Consider the following 20458-nt stretch of genomic DNA (forward strand, 5'->3'; position numbering starts at 1 on the left):
TAATATTTAATTTGATGTTTATGAAATTAAAATGAAGATTTGAAAGTTACTTGAGTTGTTGAAAACGTTCAAATTGAAAATAAGAACAAAATAGAATTTAGTTGTGAGTACTCTAGACTGCTACCTAGGACATTCCAAGCTGCGAACGTTAGCCCCTAACTCCCAAACCGCGACCTGGTTACAGCCTCCCAATTTTACATTTTTTCTCAAACTTCCAAATATATTTCTCACATAATTTTGTAACCTCCATACACATAATGAGAATTAAAATCATATATTCAACAGTCATATCACATTATGACTTATGAAATTCATTCTTAAAATGTGAAAACTTTATTCTACACATTATTGAGTGATATTTTGAAGTTACAAATTTGTAGCTAATTTTGTAACTCCAAAATATATTACACTTGAACACACACGTATATCCAATTTTGTAACTCTCAATATTATGTTACAAAGTATGACAAATCACATTTGTCACATTATTTAATCTAATATTATATTAAATAATATAATATTCTCCCACTTAGATTAAATAATCACTTCTTATAACACTTATTTAATCAACCAAACATTATATTAAAATATAATATCACTTGTATCACCTTTTTTTTTAGTCCCTTCAGGGTCATTAATATGAAACGTGATAATCAAGGGATTTGGACCATGTGTTTTCAATTTATGATACAGTGAAATGAAAGAAATGATTGAATTTTTTTTTTTTTTTTTGATAACATGTGTATCAAATTTATTTGGAACTTGAATTTTTTTCAAGAGGGAGACCAAATGATCATTTCATTTAAATGAAACAAATATGTCCTGATAGAAAATACAAGTCATGTGTTATTCCCATTTGCATTGGATCCTTTGGGTGTGCCTAAAGGAACATTTGAGCACCAAACTTCCATCCAATCTTCTCAAAGAAAAGCTCTCTACCAACACATAACACCCAAACTTCCTCCACCTATTTCCATTACTATTCTCCTCAACTCTCTCTACCTTCACTTCTCTTTCATCCCCACTAACCCACCCACCTGCATCCAAAACCCACCTCATATGTTCAGCAATGGCAGAACTCACTCCCACACTCAACACCACGCCTCTTCTCCCATTTGGGTTATACACTTTGAACCAAGAAAACCCACCATGCCCATTTCTGTCCTCCCTCACAGCTTCCATTCCAGCCACCAAATACACCTCCCTTTGGACATATGCATCCACAGTCACTGAATTTACTTGGTCGTTATCATTGCTGTTGTTGCTGTTAACATTCCCACATGAGAAAATCTCTTCCCACCATTGCTCAAGAGTCAAAGTGTAAAAGATTGACTTTTTCATCTGGCTTTTTGGCCTTGTTGTTTTATCTCTGACAAAAGGGAATGGACAGTGCCATTTTCCAACCACCACAGAGGGTGAGTGGAAGTTGAAGATGGGGAAGTTGAAGTTGGGAAGTTGGGACCGAAGAGAGGTGTCCAAGCCCAAAGCTTCGCTTAGTCGTAAACGGTTTAAGCTTGAGCAACGAACTGTCCAACCTTTTGTTCTTAGGAACTTTGGAGGAACACCGTCCGGGGCTACTGACTTGGCGAAAAAACCACCACTGTGATGGTGGTAGATCTTTACTTGTTGGTATACATTTTTGAAGTCTAAAGGCTTTGGCTTTTTGTCCCTTAAGACGTCTCTAAAGCAACAGTTTATTATGTCTCCCTCCCTTGAACACGTGCATGCTTTTCTGTAAGATCAGAAGAAAACAACAATAAGCTAATTGTTTGAGAATTACATCTATATAAATATTTATATATATATATATTTATGTATATTCTTGCATGACTTGAGAATTATGTACAAAGAGTTTGGTTGAAAATGAATAGTCTTGTCTGGTTCTGTCTTGGGGTGACTTGGCTGAGAAAGTTGAGAGCATATTTCAAAAGGGTATATGCTCTTTTCTTCCCTGGAGCTCTATATGCAAGGCTAAACTACAGAGCAAAGAGCTTGGTTGGAAAGATGGGAGTTTTCAAAAGTGTATATACAAATCTATTTACTTGCAACATTTTAAGCTTTAGTTTCAACTATCTCAGTGCAACACAACTTGTAAGATAGCATAACCCTTTTCTTCTTTAACTACAGCAATTAAGTTAGTGCTTTAGAACTGAGCTAATTAAACCCGTTAACTTAAACCAAACCCCAACAAAAAAAACCAGTAGCTTAAATATTTATATTTATACCCATGAAACTATAACATACCCTTTATGTCTGCCTTTTGCTCTGATAACATAGTAGCAGTTGGAAGAGAGAGGCTGGTCTGGAACTGGGACAAACCAAACGTTGGTGGTTGTCGTTTCGTGATACTCAGATGTATAAACAATAGACAAAATCTTGTCCTGTGGAAAGGGCAGCTTCTTGACACTCTTACGCTTGCATATACCACATAGATCCCATTGACCCCAACAGAGCATGTCCTGCGAATCTGCCTCTTCATCTGTAATAACCAGAAGGCCTGAGTATGGACCATCAGGTGGTTTCATCTCAAGGGTGCTCGGAGATTTCCTGTACATGGAAAGAGGCCTTGTCACATACATAATTTAATCTTATTTACTCTCTCTGGTTCGTCCTTTGTTTAAGTCTTCTGTCTCTGGAGTTTATAAGCTTATTTTTCCTTGTGAATTAAGAAAGGAAAGTGGAGTTTGTTGTACCATGTACGTGTAATACTATAGCTTTATCAGAGAAAATATATAATTGTGAAAAGATGTAATCAATATATAACCAAGAGACTGGTTTGGTATTCATTTAATAAAGATAAAGCAGATAGGGAAAAGAGAAAAAGACTGCCTTGCTTTTGTTGCTCTTTGCCAATTTCTTGTTATAATATGTTTTAAACAATATTTTTTTTCTAAACACATTTCAATTTCCAGAGAAATCTCATACACACGGTATAGAGATCATTGGAAACTTTAGTTATGAATAATTTATTTTGCTTACTGAGAAATAAAGCTAATGTGACAAGAGAGCACAATACATATATCAAAAGTTGGTGGCACGGAAAGTTTGTCTTCTCTTTTTGATTTCAAATTAGATAAAGCAAACTCCTTTTGTGACATAACTGAAATGCATTATAGAAAGCACCAACAGGTATATTCAGTCTATAAAAGAATGATATGTTAGACCCTTGTTAATCTGGCACATCTGAAAGGAAATATATGTATACACATATGTATGTAGTGAAATTTGGGCATCCTTCTCAATGTTTCTTTTTTTTTAGTAGTGTATTTCTACCCTTTTTCAGAATTAATTTCTGGTTCAGCTGATAATCCAGGTTTCCACTAGCAAAGGTCAAAACAACAAAAATAATCATGAAGAAAAAAAAAGTTGCATCAACATATTTGGAACCGTATGAAAAACTTACATAATTATTATTTCAACAATGTAAAGAGAAAACTCTCAAACTTTCGTTAAAGGACATTATTTGTCAGAGAAAATTCAAGCTAAGAGAAACTTTATTTGGGCATCCTTTAATGGTGAGTTGATTCCACTAATAACTCACTGAGTTTTGCTCAAAGTGATTTATGCATCTAGCTTAAGAAATCGCTTTATAACTCCCATCATCTCACCACCAGGAAAACGCCCAAGACATCCCCTTGCAGCAGAAATCTCATCCAACTCATAAACTGAATCGCCAGCAAAAGCCTGAGATGGTCTTTTTGTCTTTTCTAGTTCCAATGCCACATTGTTTGCAAGGTCTTCTCCTGCTTCAATGGTTGGAAGAGGGAACGGATCAGTAGAAGTTCCTAAGACGGATTCTAATCCAACTGCACTGACAAAATCTTTCAACCGGCATAATATGAATGGTACTGGCTCGAAACTGTGGTCTCCATATTCAACTGGGGTAGAATGGTCTCCAGTGACACACAAGGAGTACTGAAATTCCCCAGTTGATTCAGCCTCCCAAAGGAACTTGGCTAGCTGTCCTATAGCTCGATCTACAGCTTCCAATCCTTTGACTTTGAAAAGACTTGCCTTATCATGTCCTGCATCATCTATTGCCTACAATATTAAAAAAAATGTTAATGTTTTAGCAAATTGACTTATTATTAAGGTACTCAAATTTCATTGTAGTAAATAAAATACAAACTACCATGTTATGGGTTAAGCAAAATGCAGGTAGAAAACGAGAAGAAAGAAGAAGAACAGAAAAGGATACCTTTATATGAAGAAACCCAAAATCATAACCATCTGGACGGCCTGGTTTGTGCTCATCTGCTCCTGGTACAAAAACATTTGGACACGACTGCAAAGGCGCAGAGAGTGCCTTAGCTATTGCACTTGCTTTAGACGTTAGAAGTGTTCGGTAGTCTCCAGTTGCTCCAGGAGCTTCCAGAATATCAATGCCAAGAGATAAGCCCAGGCCAGCTATAATTTTTGTGGGAGCTACCATGCATGGCCATAACCCATGTTTCTGTTCAAAGGAAGGAACCTGCAGCATGAAATATTTTTCCAGGATTTAGAAATTTGAAAACAAAGTACAATTTTATAAAACTTCCCAAAGGATGACCATTCCTACAAGACCGATTCAAAAATAACATCAGTAGGGCATAAGTCAATCACAAGTTTTGAGACAACAAACCTCAATCCGAATTCCACATCCTCGTAAAAGTACAATGTTGGCTATGTTCTTGCCTTCTGAGGCCCGCTTTGCATTCAATGGATGAGAAATCAGAATTCGTGATATTTCCTTGGATACCTCGTTGACAACGTCAGCTGTGTGCCTTGCTTCCTCAGTGTCATCAAGAGCTTCAGCTTTCAAAAGCAAGCGGTTGTCTTTTAATGGGTCTGTACCGGATATGTTTCCACTTAATTTTGGTCCTTTTACGACCACTCCACACCTATGTTCTGTAGCATACCTGTAAGACACTATAATATATCAGTTTTGCTCCATATAATACTTATGTTAGAAGTGTAAGCTTCAAGGTGAAAATGTAAGGATCGCTACAACTTGTTAGTGTAGTTTGACACTGACTAAATATACTAAGTTTGAGTAGAGTTGAACTCCCAAGGAGAGAGGTAGTGAAGCTGCCATCAAATTTTAATTTCTTCCTACAACTTGTGCATTAAAGTTCTTTGCAATCACTAAAAAAATACAAAAAATTCTAGTATATGCTCAAGAACAAAAGGAGATTGTTTGTGAACAAAAGCCTTAATTACCAACTTAAAAGGAAGCAAAATCAAGTTCGAAGTAAAGTGATAGCGGTAAAAAACATTGCACCTGACTCTTACTTCATACTGAGGAAAAGATGGTAGTTTCATCCCATCAAGCGCGGCACAGAGTATCGGTCCTTCTTCTTCAAAATGCCTGTCTGCTCTCCTGCTGACAACAACTCCAGTTTCTTCATCCAAAGTTGCAAAATTAGACTGCAGATCAAAAGTTGTCCATGAGTGTACTATGTTGAACATACTAATAACAAATAAAAACCAAAATGCCCAACATATTTGATCTTGCATAATCAGCAAAAGTGTACAGTTGGTCATGTAACCAGAAGCCTTTTTTTTTTACTAAAAACATGATAAATAAAGATAGAAATATAATCAGAAGCACTTTACTATGAAGAAGAATACCATAAACAGCAAACTACTCGCATAAAGAATTATATATACCTACCTTAAAGGCAATATCACCCGGTGACATTGCCAATCCAGCACCCATAGATTCAAATGCACCTCTACCTCGGTAATATACTCTTGGATCATATCCCAAAAGAGAGAGATGAGCTGTGTCACTCCCGCAACCCAACCCCACTTCCACGGGGTCCATTAGACCATTAACCCCAGCTGACGCAATAGCATCCAGATTGGGTATTTTAGCTGCTTGAAGAGGAGTCTTCAATCCCAACCTTGGTAATGACACATCCCCCAACCCATCAATCAGCACAAATGCCACCCTTTTCTTGACCTGTTGTTGATTACTCATGGTTATCAATGGGGTATATACACTTTCTCTCTGTTGAAAGTAACTATGGTTTTGTATGTTTACAGAGCAGAGTTAGTCAGAACAATCCAAATCCTGCAACAAGATTAAACAAATAAGCAATTCAACGAGACCAAAGATTAATATTAACTAAGATCACAACTGGGTTTTAACAAGACAGAGTTGAATGACACAATAACGAAAGATGCTTTCCATTGGCAAAGATAAAATTATACGAAAAAGCTATATAACTTTAAAACCCAAAGCAGGTATCTCCGAGATGAACGAAACTCCAAATGGGTTGCGCTGGATTTAAACTAAAACCAAAGACAAAGAGATCACCACACAAATATAATGAAAGAAAATGAACTCGAGCAGTGAAGCACTGAAAAGCTTTAATCGCCGAAATGGAAAGACAAGTTTTCATGATTAGAGGCTGACAAGTTTACCTTCAAAAAGCTTCAATGGCGAATTTCTTCCAGCGTTATTCGATTATTCCTTATTCGTTTAATCAGAGCAATTGGGTATAGGGTCGATACACTTCGCCACTTGACTGTACTCTTGCACTGGCATTTTAAAATCTATCTTATTTTAGTGAATGAAAGAAAAGGCAAATTATAATAATAAATAAATTTATTCAATTTACGATCATCTCATCTCATCCGATGAAAGTAGAGTATGTGTCTGCTCTTTTTTTATTATTATTTTGCAAATTTCAAAATAATATTACTAAGGTAATGTGTTAAAAAATATTAGGTTAGAAAAAAAAAATGGCAGTAATCATTTTCTTTTCTTTAGGCCATGATTGATATCTGGATTTTACAAGGAAAAATTAACAAAAAATAAAATTAGAGAAATGAATTTATAATGTTTGGTATGGAGAAAAGAAAATTGAGAGAAATAAAATATAGAAGAAGCTTGTGCCAATTAATTCAAACAATGAAAATTCGGAATATCTCAAATATTACATGAGGTTTTTCAACAAATGTTCGTGTGTGATATTTTTTTTAATATATATTAGTTTATTTTGTTTAAAAATTGTATAAGGGCCCATAATTTCATTTTTTTCTTAGGTTCCAAATTGCTTAAGACTGCCTGGTGGAAAGGATCTACTTCTAATTTTAAAAAATAATTAAAAATACTTAAACTAGGAATTTCGATAAACTATCAAAGTAAAAGCCTAACAATAAATTAAAAAATTTGTGCAAATAACTTTAAATAGATATACTAATAAATGAATTTTATTGTGTATCATGTGATTATATTATTTAGTTGATATATGATATCAATTGAAAATTATATTTTTATCTTCATATCATAATACAATAAAACTCCTCTATAGTAATATAGTAATAATGTTAGCATCAACACATTTTATTACTATGAGAATGTTATAACTTATTATGATTTTATTTATAATATATTAAAAATATACATATTTTAATATAAATTAAATAATGATTTATAAAACATATGAAGTTCAATGTATAAACATTGATAAAAGAAAATGACACAAATATATAGTTACAATATACATATTTGGAAATATAGAGAGTTGTTTTGCAAGTTTAAATTGATAATTAATTTTATTATGAATTTTTAGCATGTATAAGATAGTATATATATACAAATATATTTAATATTAAGATAATTATTATTGTGTGGAGGTATATTTTCTAAATGCAAACAAAAAAAATATTATAACTCATTCCAATATAAAGTTTATTCCTATGTATAAACTGGTCACAAATTGAAGTTAAAACTTTATATAACTATACATGAGTTATTATAATATGGAGTAACATTTTAGGTATTTTTTACCTTACACGTTCATAACATAAGGAATATAATGCACAACATCTGCCATAAAATGCAAAAAAGAATTTAACCTCACACATGCTTCATTATGCAATGATTTTCTTTTTAAATAAATTCTTAAATAACCTACGTTTATGCCTTGATTATGAAATTGATTTATAACATTGTTAAAAATATTTGATAGAAAAATAAATGTGAATGTAAAAACATATCCATTTATAATAATAATAAGGGAAATTACCCAATATACTATTTTTTACCAATTATTTTCTATTGTAACGTCTTTTTCTTTTTCTTTTCATTTTTATAAACTATTTTTTGCAAATATACAGTTTCCTCTTTAATCAATTCTCTAATGCACGGTTTCTCAATAGAAAACAAAAAAATTGAGCAAAGTAAAAGATTAATAGCAGGTCGACCCCTTCATCTTTATGTGATATATTTACATCATCTTTTTCTTCTTTAATTGATTGGACACTCTACCAAGTGGCTAACAATGATTGAGTTATGGCAAGATGTGTGCACAGGAAGATAGGTGTGGTGCAAAATGAGGGATTTAACACTAGTTTGCTTTAATTTTTTTCCTATTTTGACACCATTTATCTTTAAATCTTACATTTAAGTCCTTGAAAAATACACAAAATTGAGTGATAACTCTACAAATTAGAGTTATTTTACCATATTTTATATGCTAATTGTTGCTTAGTTCTTGAGTTTTTAATTAACTTATTAAGTTTTTATGTAATTTTTAATTTATTAGTCTTATTGTAGTTTTCTAAATTTTTATATGTTTTTATAGATATTTTATTATAATATGTTATAGTTAATTATTTAAAATTTGTGTTGTTAGATTATAAGTTTAAAAAAAAAATATGATTTTATTGAACTTAATTGCCAAAGTAAATTAAATTTTAATTAATATTTTCATAAACTTAATATGAGTTGTTTTGCAATTGAAAATATTTGATTCTAATTTAATGTTTACTTATTTTGTAGATAAATTGTTGCATTTTTAGTGCTCTTGAAAAGAGAAGTAAAAATGTTAGCTTTGAAAGAAAAGAGAGAAAAGTTGATGTTTTTGAGCAAAGGCCCAAGCCAGCCTTCCCTCTCCGGCCCAGGCCCAATGCCCCAGCACCCAACCGTGTGCCTTCCAAGCTACCTCTCCCAGCCTTGCGTCTGGCACAGCCCCACGGCTCAGCAGGTTTCTCCAACCGAGCACAGCCATTTCCCTTCCAGCAATTAATCCTCCAGCCACCACCTGTCCTTTTTTTTCCTCTCAACATTCGGCCATCATATGCTCCCACCTGAAGACCCAACTTCTCCCATTTCCTTCAAGCATCTCCTTCATATGCCAATCACCCAGCCCAAACCGTGGGCTTTTCTCCTCTCAGCAGTCGGGCCCAATCAAGCCAGCCCATCAGCGCCACCTCCACCAGACCAGCCGCCTGTCTAGCCACCTGCATTTATCTTGAGCCCACAATGTCCCCTATGTCCAAAATGCCAATTTTTTACCCATCTTCTTACACACTTTTTACCCCAAACTCATCATCACTCCTACAATTTACCCCTATTTACCATATTATTATTAATTTAATCAATTTACTTAATTTAAATTGATTATTTTAATAATCTCATTTTGGCTATAAATAAGGGTTTTGAAGACCATTTTAGGGTGCTTAATTTTTTGTTACTATCTTCTTTTCTCTCATTTTCTCTCTACCATTCTCTCTTCCATTTTGGGTTTTTCAAGAGCATTTTGCAAGTATGTATGTCATTTATTTTGTAATTTCTATTCTAGTTATGTACTTCTAATCTTTTTCATAAGATTATTAAGATCATGATAGAGCAACTTGTAACTAGGTAATATTTATGTGTATGTTGATTTCCCTTGTAATGCAACAAAGTTTATGGGTTTTTCTTCTTCATATATTTCTTTCATCTTAAATATCTTGTATTTTAGATTGTTAGAACATATTTACACTTTGTTCTTCATTAGTGCATAAACATAATATTTTTTGTGTAAGATGTGTCATTAAATTGTACACATCCATGCTTAGAACAAAAATATTATGTTTTGCCTTATAAATAATGTTCATTGATTTATTTGTTATTTCATTAGATTGATTTACACTAAATGCTTTGAAATTATAATATTGAAAAGTGAAGAAAAATCCTATCTTTTTATAAGAAATTTGTGCTTAAAATTATAAATCTTTTTGGAAAATGATAGTTTGAATTATTTTAATTATCACTAAGACTTGGGAATCAATATACTAATAAATATTATTAAACTTACACTTTGTGGATTCTAGTATCTTAATAATCTTTTCTTTTAACACTTATTTTCAACTCATTATTGCTTTATTTTTATTCTCTTAAATAGCTTTATTTTTCAATATTTTATTTTATGTTCATAATACTAAAACTCATCAATCTTTGGAGCTAGGTTAGAATTTATTACTTTTGATTTAAAATAGTTTTCTCTTTTCGATTTTAGACAACTCATTTGGGTTCGACATCCTTGCTTACACGATCACTATTCTTTATGAACGATTCGTGCGCTTGTGATTTATAAATATTTAAACATACCCGATTTGGGTCCATCATTGAGTACAAATTAATATTTCATGGAAAACTAAATAAAATTAATTAAAAATTTATAAGAATAGTTAAAACATTCTCACTTTAGGTCCATCAAAACATTTACAACAAATAAAGAAACTCTTAATCAACATCTTCAGCAACCTTTTTAACACATTAAGCAACTAAGAAGCAACCTATTCAACAACTTTTATAACCCATTAAGCAAATAAAGAAACTCTTAAGCAACCTTTTCAAATCATTATAAGTAACACAAGCAGCCTATTATTGCAGCAACCTAACAATCTAAAACAACCCATTTAAATTCAACCAAATCAATCAACAACATATACAATAAATAGAGAAACACTTAAGCAAGCTTTTTAGCAACATTTATAAACAATGCAACAACTAGGAAACAACATATTCAGCAACATGTACAATATTCAGATAATCCTATAAGCAACATGTACAAAATTCAGAGCAATCTTTGAAACACCCAACAAAAAAACTGAGCAACAAAAGTAATAGTAGAGCAAATTAACCTACCAATTGAAATTAGCAAAGTATAATATCAAATTTACCTCCTTTAGATCACTCCTTAAATCCCAAGAACTTGGCAATTGCTTGTTTTACACTTTCTTCCAATTGCTTGTTTTATGAATATTATTGCAGCAACCTAACAATTTAAAGCAACTCATTTAGATTCAACCAAATCAATCAAAAACATATACAACAAATACATAAACTCTTAAGCTAGCTTTTCAGCAACCTTTATAACCCATTCAGCAACTAGCAAACAATATATTCAGTAACATGTACAATATTCAGAGCAACCCATAAGCAATGTGTACAAAATTCAGAGCAACATTTGAAACACACAAAAAAAAAAAAAAACACAGAGCAACAAAAGTAATAATAAAGAAAATTAAGCTACCAATTGAAATTAGCAAAGTATAAAATCAGGTTTACCACCTTTAGATCACTCCTCCTTAAATCCCAAGAATTTGGCAATCGCTTGTTCTCACACTTTCTTCCAATTGCTTGTTTTATGAATATTATTGCAGCAACCTAACGATTTAAAGCAACTCATTTAGATTCAACCAAATTAATAAAAAAAATATACAACAAATACAGAAACTCTTAAGCTAGCTTTTCAGCAACATTTATAACACATTCAGCAACTAGCAAACAACATATTCAGCAACATGTACAATATTCAGAGCAACCCATAAGTAACGTGTACAAAATTCAGAGGTTAAAATCATATTATAAGTGAATAATCTTATAACTTACCTGGAAGTTGCAGAGATTTGAGGGGTTGAGTTTTATTTTGAAGTAAAAAATCAATAAGATTTCAACCTAAATGCAGATTTTGCTAAGATTTTGTTGGTTTTTTAATTTTCAATGTGACTTAGGTTGATATGGTGATTTGGATTTGACAGGAGAAGATTGATGGTTGCTTTTCGAAGGTTTAAAGCTTCGACAACAACTATCATTGGAGCTGGTAGAGAAGAGAAGATTAGATTGTGTAGATGGGAGAAGTGAAGTTGTGTAGAAGGGAGTGTGAGAGAGAGTGAGAGAAGTGGAGTTTTTGAAATAAAAACTAAAACTTATATATTAATGAATTAAATAGTTAAACGACCGTAGTTTTGAAATAAAAATTTTCTATTTATGTATTTACAAAAATATCCCTAATACTGAAATGCTTCTTTAGATGGCAAAACTTCCTCCAATACCAACTACAGTCCCCCTTTAAATCATAATTCCAAAAGCTTTTATCTTTCAAATAAATGGAATTAATCCACTTAACCCAAAGTAAGTCAGGTTTGAAAGCTAAGGCCCAAATATACTTGGCCAACACAGATCGGTTCCAAAGAGAACCCTCTCGAAACCCCACTCCACCATATGCTTTGGGAAGGCAAACTTTTTGCCAGGAAGGGATATGCAATTTGCTTCTCTGCCCAGAAACTCCCCACAGAAACCCTCTACTAAGCTTTTCAACTTCCTTGACCACACTTTGAGGCAGAATGAATATAGACATCCAGTAGTTGCGAAGCCCAAGCAGAACAGAGTTTATGAGCTAAATCCTGCAAGCAAAAGAGAGGTGCCTACTAGCCCAAGTCTGAATTTTCAATCTAAATTTCTGAATGAAAGTCTCGCAATCAGTATGATTCCATTTGGTAGGCCTCAAAGGAATCCCTAGATATCTAAGGGGAACAGAACCCACAGCTAGATTAATTTCCTGAGAAATAAGAATTCTATCCTTCAAATAGACACCACCGAAAAAAATCTGAGATTTTCCTGAGTTAATGCTCAAACCAGAAGCAATGGCAAACTCATCAAGAACCCTCTTGACACTCCTCACAGCTGGAAGAGTACCCTTGCAAAAAACCAGCAAGTCATCCGCAAAACACAAATTAATGATCTTTAAACTCTTGCACATCGGATGATAGCGAAACGGAGAATTAAGAGCAGCATAATGGAGACTCCTAGTCAGATATTCCATGATGAGAACAAATAAAAGAGGTGAGATCACCTTGTCTCAGCCCCTTCCCCCCTTTAAATTTGCCTTGCACTCGGCCATTCATCACTAAGAAGTAGGTAGTACTCCTAACACAGGACATAATCTAGCCTATAAATTTTATAGGGAACTTTGAAGCTTTCAGCAACCCTTCTAGAAAAAGCCAATCTATGGTATCGTAAGCTTTGCTCAAGTCTATCTTGATAGCACACCTCGAAGAAGTAGTAGCCCTCCCATAATTCTTTATGAGATCTTGACAGATCATTATGTTGTGCGCAATAGATCGACCTTTAATGAACGCTCCTTGATTGGGATTAACAATAAGTGGAAGAACAGTAGCCAATCTTTTGCAAATCAGCTTAGCCATGCATTTATACAGAGTAGAACAGCAGGCTATTGGCCTATAATCAACTGCCCGAGAAGGGTAATCAATCTTAGGAATTAAAGAAATTGTTGTATCATGAAGTTTAGAAGGAAACTTGCCGAATTCAAAACAGTAGGTGATGGCTAAGCAAATTTCTACTCCAATCTTGCTCCAAACAGCTTTAAAGAAACCCGAACCATACCCATCAGGACCTGGGGATTTAGTACTAGGAATACTAAATAAGGCCTCCCGAATTTCCTTCTTAGAAAAAGGTCTTAAGAGCTGCATTTGTTGATCAACTGAAAGCTTTGGCCCTAAGTCAACATGCTGCAAGTTAACCCTGCCTGAAGCTAAGCTAGGACTACCTAAACAAGATTTTAAGTGATCCAGAAAATGAGAAACCACCTCAGTGTAGTTATCAACCACCTCAGTGTACTAGGAATAATTTAGTTTTGCTGCCATTTCAGCTGCTAGTATGAAGGGAAAGTTCCTGTCATCGAAGTTATAATAGTCTCCTAATTCAACAAAAGGATGAGTATTTTCGGATAGTTTGGAGCAGATTTATTCTCCCTAAACACAGGTTCATGTTATGGCAAGTGATTCACTCTCAGTTACTGACTAGGGATAACCTCAATAGGCTGCATATCCCTTTGGTTTCTCTGAATTGCCCGGTTTGTGATGGCTTCCTTGAGACTCACGGCCACTTGTTCTTTGACTGTCACTTGTCTGCTAGGCTGGCTCAACTGCTGTTTATTTGGTTGGGTTTTGCAGCTTGGCCTTTGGATTATAAAGGCTGGCTGGTTTGGCTCTCTAGAGCTAGGAACGATACCAAGGCCAATATTGTCTCCATGGTGTTTGCAGCTACAATTTATAGTATATGGACCAATAGAAATAGATGTTATTTTGAAGGCTTTTCCTCTTCTGTTTGGAAGATGGTTTAGGATATCAAATTCATTACTAAACATAGAATTTACTTAGCTTCTAACAAATATAGAACAGCAAAAGATAAAATATATATTCAGTATCTCCTTTTGTAATTAGCTGTCTGATTTGACCAGCTTCTGTCGGTTCAGCTTTTGTAGCTAAAGTTTGTTTGTAATTTGTTTGTTCTCTTGTTCAATGAAGCTTCCTTTCTTCCTGATAAAAAAAAATATATATATCCCTAATAATAATAATAATAATGATAAATTGTAAACTACTTTCCTCCAACAATTAAAAACGTACCATTTTTTTTGTCAAAAAAACACGTTACCATTTTTATTTTTATTTTTATGTTAAAAAAAGGTACCATTTTTACACGACAATTATATGTATATTTATGCATGATGATAGAATTTACCCATGTGACACGTAGTTGAGTAAATTTTGATTTGGTCGGTCTGTAATTATTTATTTTGTCCTATAATTTGATATTGCTGATGTAATTTGACTTTTTTTTCCTGAGAATCTTATGATAAATAAATAAAAATTGAAAATCAAAATGTATTTATCCAAAAATTGCATAAACATAGATAAAGAGCCAAGAAGCAATAATTATTGTCTATTAATTAAAATTATTGACAAACAACAAATTAACTCTTCATCAACAAGATGAGAGAGAAATAAAGGCATAAACTAGCTAGATTTATTTATTCTTTAAAAAAAGGAAAAAAATATAAAAATGAATTATTACAGTGGGCCATCAACAAGAACTGAATTGGGCCAGACTAAAGTTCTTGATTGCTTCATTTTTGGGCTCCAACTGTACTCTTAATAGCCTCACTAGCATCTTGGGCCATAGCCTGCATCTGCTGACCAGTCTGCACTCAAATTCCACATCTATATTATAAATTAAACTATATAAGAAAAAATGCATATTACATATAAAAAATATTTTTATGAGAAATATCAATATTTTTGTATGATATTACTTAAGGGTATTTCAAAAGGGGAAATTCTACAATTTATGATATTCTTTATGTATAAATATACATATTTATAATATGTAATATAATGGAACCACTTTGAGGAAAATTAATGAAACCTCATTGCATGATTCCTTGGCAGATTGGGCAGCATTGGTTGCTTTCTCTTCCATGCAGCTAGCCTTTTCCTAAGAACCAGACAGAAACCAAGAATCAAAATCCCATTATTTTGCATCATAAAGCAAAATCAAACTAATACAAATTAAGCTATATGATAAGCTCACTTGAGCTTGGCACTTGGTCTCATCAGCTTTGGAACATGCTTTGTCTGATTGGTCCATTTTTGCTTACAGAGAAGAACACAAGACAAAACTAATTAATTAATAAAAAATGAAACCTAAAATCAGAGCTCAAAAAGTTTTGATGATGTGAATTTTGATGATATTATTTTGATTTTATAGCTTTGATTGAGAACTTGGATTATTGACAAATGTAACACTAATTAGCAAGACCATGAGATGTGGCATATATTGTGGTTGACAATGAATAATCATTTTTTATATATAAATATATGTATATATCTCTTCCTTTAGACTAGGGCTGCTCTCTTGGTATAATTTGTACGAGTCCTGCAGCAAAAGCTTAACATTTATTATAAATATTATTAAAAAAAAACATTTATTATAAATAAATAAAAATTGAGTAGGAGGGCCATTGGGCCGGGCTAAGTATTTTAGATCTTAGTCCAGTAAGCTTTAGCTAGCCAGTGATTTTCAAGTCTATTTTTGTGAAAATTATATGTTATATGAGATTTTTAATAGATTGTGCAAAAATATGGTTTTTTTTAAGAAAAGTTAATCTATGGCTTTTTTTTTTTAAATTTCACTTTTATGGGTTTAGTTTTCCATATTTTTGTATAAAAGTTTGATTATGCCATAGTTTTACTCTTAATTAAGTTTTATTATTTTGGAAGGGTGTGTTTGTAATTTGATTAGTTTTTTTTAGCTTATTTGATTTTTTTATATTAATTTTATATAACTATTTTTATATTAAAATTTTCCATGGTTGTTTTGCAAATTTTTTATTATTATTTTTTGTAGTATGAATTGTGTTTATTATTTTTTTATTTATTATAAACATTTTTTTCTTTTTTTTTTCAAAACCTAGGTAAGGTAACCAGTTACTTAATTGATTTTTCAAAGTTTTGAAAAAAAAATCCTACAGCTAGGTTAAATAACATTTATCTAGAGGGGTAACCAGTTACTTGTTTGATTTTTCACAGTTATGTAAAAAATAGTCTTAGAGGTTAAATAACATGTATTAGGAGGGGTAACCAGTTACAGTGAGATTAGTAACTTATTGCCATAAGAGGTGTAATCAGTTATCATAAGAGGGGTGATGAGTCACTCATATTAGAAATGAAAAAGAAACATCACATTAGAAGGGAAAAAAAAGGAAGAGTAAGTATGATTTAGTAACTTAGGTAACCAGTTACCATAAAGAACCTACAAATATACACACATCAGAATGTGAAGGTAACCAGTTACCACAGATCTGAAGATAGAAAAAAAAACAGATTTGACCACGAACCACGGATATAAAATCCTATCTTAATTTTTTTCTTGTAATAAATTTATAATTTTTCTACCTCTTCTGCATTTTGGTAAGAATCTTCTTCATCTGCATCATCTTCTTCTTTTTATTTTCTATATATAATTATATATACTACAATATATGTGGTGTGTAGATGAAACCAGGTTGATTTTGTTCTTGTTTAGGTAGCTTTTTCATGGATTCTCAAAATTTTCTGCATCATCTTCTTCTTTTTATTTTCTATATATAATTATATATACTACAATATATGTGGTGTGTAGATGAAACCAGGTTGATTTTGTTCTTGTTTAGGTAGCTTTTCCATGGATTCTCAAAATTTTCTGACCAAAAGATTCTCACTTTCTGACTCAAAACCCTCAAATTCGAACTGGATTTCCTTCTATGGCGATCTACCACCACTCCTAGGATTTCTTTTATTCATTCTCTTTCATATTTTTTTTTTACAGAGAAACAAAAATGGATGAATCAATGGCTACAAGGTATTGGTGTCACATGTGTTCCCAAATAGTCAATCCGATCATGAAGGTGGTCGAGATCAAATGCCCATTTTGCTAGAGCGGTTTCATCGAAGAGATGAACGATTCAGATGATCACTCACCTGAAGCTCGTAATGCCGAACCCGACTCTGAATTCAGATCCAATTGAGCTCTCTCTCTCTCTCGGCCCCGATATTACTCGGCATGATGGGTCATCCCCGTCGTCGGAGAAGATTCAGACCCATGGAGTTCGACAAAGAAGACATATATATTATAATTATATATGCTATAATATATGGGGTGTTAATTACCATAGTATCCCCTTTTTGCTGATTTTTTTGTTTAATTTTGATTTCCAATATGGGATTAGTTTTCCCATAAACTAAGTTTTTGTTAATTAATTTTTCCCATACAAATTAAGGAAAGTTTAACTCCCATATTTTTGCACATTGATAACTAAAAAGCCATATTTTTTAAAAATTCCCTTTATATTTCTCAAAATCAGTCCAAAACTTGACTAGTTCATAGGAAATACTGTACTAAACAATTATGACAGCTAGTTTGTAATGTTTAACTTGTAAAAGAAACTAGATACAATTGGGTCCAGAATATATAATGGAAAATTTTACAATAAGAGCATGCCTTTTGTCCTAAGGGGTGTTTATGTTTTTAGTGCGTGAAGAAATTATAACCCAATTTTTTTATATGACGGTATACAATGTAGTTATAGTAGGCATCCCACCAATTTTCAGAAAATTATGAATAATTTATGGTGTAGAAAAAGACTTCAATAATTTGTTTCACGCACGTATAAAACAGGCTTAAAACAATATGTTTTCGTGTTTTCGGTATATGAATAGATTACAATTCAATTTTTTTTAATGACGATGTACAATGTAGTTATTTAGAATCCCCACAAATTTTTGGGAAATTCTAAATAATTTATAGGGCTGAAAATAAAAAATAGATTGTTTTGAAGCTTGTTTTATATGAGCGTAAAACAAATTATTTTGAAGCTTGTTTTCGGTATCGTAAATTATTCAAATTTTTTTAAAAACTGGTGGAAGATCCCAAATAACTATAATTTACACTGTCATACAAAAATAATTGGATTATAATTTTTTAAAAACAAGTGTTTTCATTATCATAAATTCCATGCTTATAGAGAAAACAATCTTTTATTTACTTACAAAAAAAATTGCAAACAAGAAGTTTACTCTTTACTATTTATTTGAATGAAATTGCAAACAACGAGTTCACAATTTAGTAAAGTAAGAGTAAAATATCTATGAGTCTATATCTTGTAGAGAGAATACAAATTTTTATTTAACGAAATTATAATTTATGAGTTTATTCTTTAATTATTTAAATGAAAATATAAGTAATAAGTTTATTTTGCAATAATTTTTAAAAAAAAATTCTAAATTTTCTTAACATTATTTAAAATTATTAGTATTAATTGATATTGCAAGTTTTTTATTATAATTTTTGGAAAAAAATTGAAGAACAATAATAGTTTATATTTAATAATGTGAACAAATAAATTATAATTAATTGAATAAGATATTGAGAGACTATGAGTATTTGGCGGAGCTACCTTAGGACTAGTGGGTACATCGGTACCCACTGCATTTAAAAAAAATATAAATATAAATAATAGATTAAATAGTTGACTTGATTAAAAAAAAAGGAAAATTACACACTTCACTGTAAATTATAAAAAAATTTGAAATATACGGTTGTTTTCTATTATACGGTATTTTGTTTTAAAAAGTATGAAAACTTTTAAAAAAAGTTTTATATGGTAGAAAATTTTTAAGTCTCATTTTTCCTCAATTGAAAACTCTAACTCTCTCTCCATCTTTATTTCTCAGCTCCTCTCTTCTCTATTTTCTCCCAGAGAAGCCTGAAATTTTTCATCTCCCGCTACTAACCATTTGTTGGTTTGGTGTTTGAATTATTTGTTTTCAAGTATTTGGGTTTTCTAAATTTGGCTACGAAGGAACTCCATTGTTGCTTCTTTAAGTGCTGCTAAGAAAATAAAAAGGGAAGCTTCTCCTTTCTCATATTTTTTTTTTGTTTTTGCTTTTGTTTTTTAATTTATTTGGTTGATGTTTATTATAATGACTGATTAAGTGTAGAACTATTGATATAGCTCTTCAGTTACCACCGATACAACTCTTGTTCTCTTGATAAAAGACATGCAGCTTGCTCATTAGTGCTATGAAATAAAATACTCTATTATGATGTTTTCTTGCTTTGATTGTGATCTTTCATCACTTGTTTTGATTCTATATTATGGTCCTATAACAATTTGTTTCAAGTTTGTTAGCACACGTTATGATTCTATAAATAACTGTTACAATTTTGTTAATTTTTTTTGTTGCATTTATCTATTTTATTTAATTGCTCACCATTTTGATTTTTTCTTGAATTCTTAGAATCTAGTGGCAAGCTTGAGAGTGTAATTGGGTTATTAAAATCTGATGGCATGCTCATCATGGTCCTATGATTATATCACTAATATCATGAAAAGTAAACCTAGATAAAAAAAAAATGTATTGAGATCTATAATAGACCTTAATAACCATTTACAATGGGGATCATAATTATATGTAGAGTCCCAGAATGTTTACGTAGTTAGCTAGATAGTTAGTAGTAGTTATAGTATTTTAGATTTCGTGGATTTTGGTTCAAACCGGGACTTAGTTAGAAACTCATAACAACAGTTATGGATTTTATAAGTTTAACCTATAGTTTAAGCATATTAATTATAACATAAGGTTTGATTAATATTGCTGGTCCTAAATATGATATTTATTATAACCTAAAGTTTAGATAGAGCCAATAAGAACATGACACTTGTCATAAGCATGATTATTAAGGAATTAAGTATTTTAATGATAAAATAAAGAAATATAAGCTTTAGTACCTACCAGAAACTGTTAGGGTCGTATTATGACTCACTCAAAGTAGTTATCACATTCAAATTATGCTGAAAAAGTGCAATTACGTGTTTAAAATATTCACGTATGCCGATATATCGCAGCATGGGAGCCGATATATAGCCTAACGGAGGATACGGAAAATATGTCGGCTTTGCACGAACGTACGAACGAAGGCTCTGGACTAAGGCATAGCCGATATATCGCCATATATAGGGCGATATATCACCCTTAGTATGATAAAATTTGAACTCTTTGTTTTTGAATTTAAAAA

General features: G+C 32.0%; 3 protein-coding genes across 4 annotated transcripts; all 3 read right to left on the reverse strand.

The window, feature by feature from the left end:
- Window positions 1–544: 544 nt before the first annotated feature.
- On the reverse strand, window positions 545–2772 carry LOC133817799 (uncharacterized). The gene is made up of 2 exons (XM_062250397.1): window positions 2245–2772; window positions 545–1732 (listed from the first exon to the last, which is right to left on the reverse strand). The coding sequence occupies exons 1-2, from the start codon at window positions 2577–2579 to the stop codon at window positions 847–849; spliced, it is 1221 nt and encodes a 406-aa protein (XP_062106381.1). The 5' UTR covers window positions 2580–2772; the 3' UTR covers window positions 545–846.
- Window positions 2773–3351: 579 nt separating this feature from the next.
- Window positions 3352–6563, reverse strand: LOC133817800 (uncharacterized). Of its 2 annotated transcripts, XM_062250399.1 has the most exons (7): window positions 6409–6560; window positions 6212–6276; window positions 5654–6055; window positions 5261–5406; window positions 4622–4898; window positions 4199–4471; window positions 3352–4041 (listed from the first exon to the last, which is right to left on the reverse strand). In XM_062250399.1, exons 3-7 carry the CDS (start codon window positions 5960–5962, stop codon window positions 3562–3564), a joined length of 1485 nt encoding a protein of 494 aa, XP_062106383.1. In that variant the 5' UTR covers window positions 5963–6055; window positions 6212–6276; window positions 6409–6560; the 3' UTR covers window positions 3352–3561. The 2 variants fall into 2 exon arrangements, with proteins under 2 accessions (XP_062106383.1, XP_062106382.1); XM_062250398.1 differs by lacking the exon at window positions 6212–6276 and having other exon boundaries at window positions 6409–6563.
- Window positions 6564–14768: 8205 nt separating this feature from the next.
- Window positions 14769–15490, reverse strand: LOC133816024 (uncharacterized). The gene is made up of 3 exons (XM_062248738.1): window positions 15434–15490; window positions 15269–15337; window positions 14769–15044 (listed from the first exon to the last, which is right to left on the reverse strand). The coding sequence occupies exons 1-3, from the start codon at window positions 15488–15490 to the stop codon at window positions 14970–14972; spliced, it is 201 nt and encodes a 66-aa protein (XP_062104722.1). The 3' UTR covers window positions 14769–14969.
- Window positions 15491–20458: the final 4968 nt, after the last annotated feature.

This window comes from Humulus lupulus, chromosome 2 (genome assembly GCF_963169125.1).
Source record: "Humulus lupulus chromosome 2, drHumLupu1.1, whole genome shotgun sequence".
In the NCBI taxonomy this organism is placed as follows: Eukaryota; Viridiplantae; Streptophyta; class Magnoliopsida; order Rosales; family Cannabaceae; genus Humulus; species Humulus lupulus.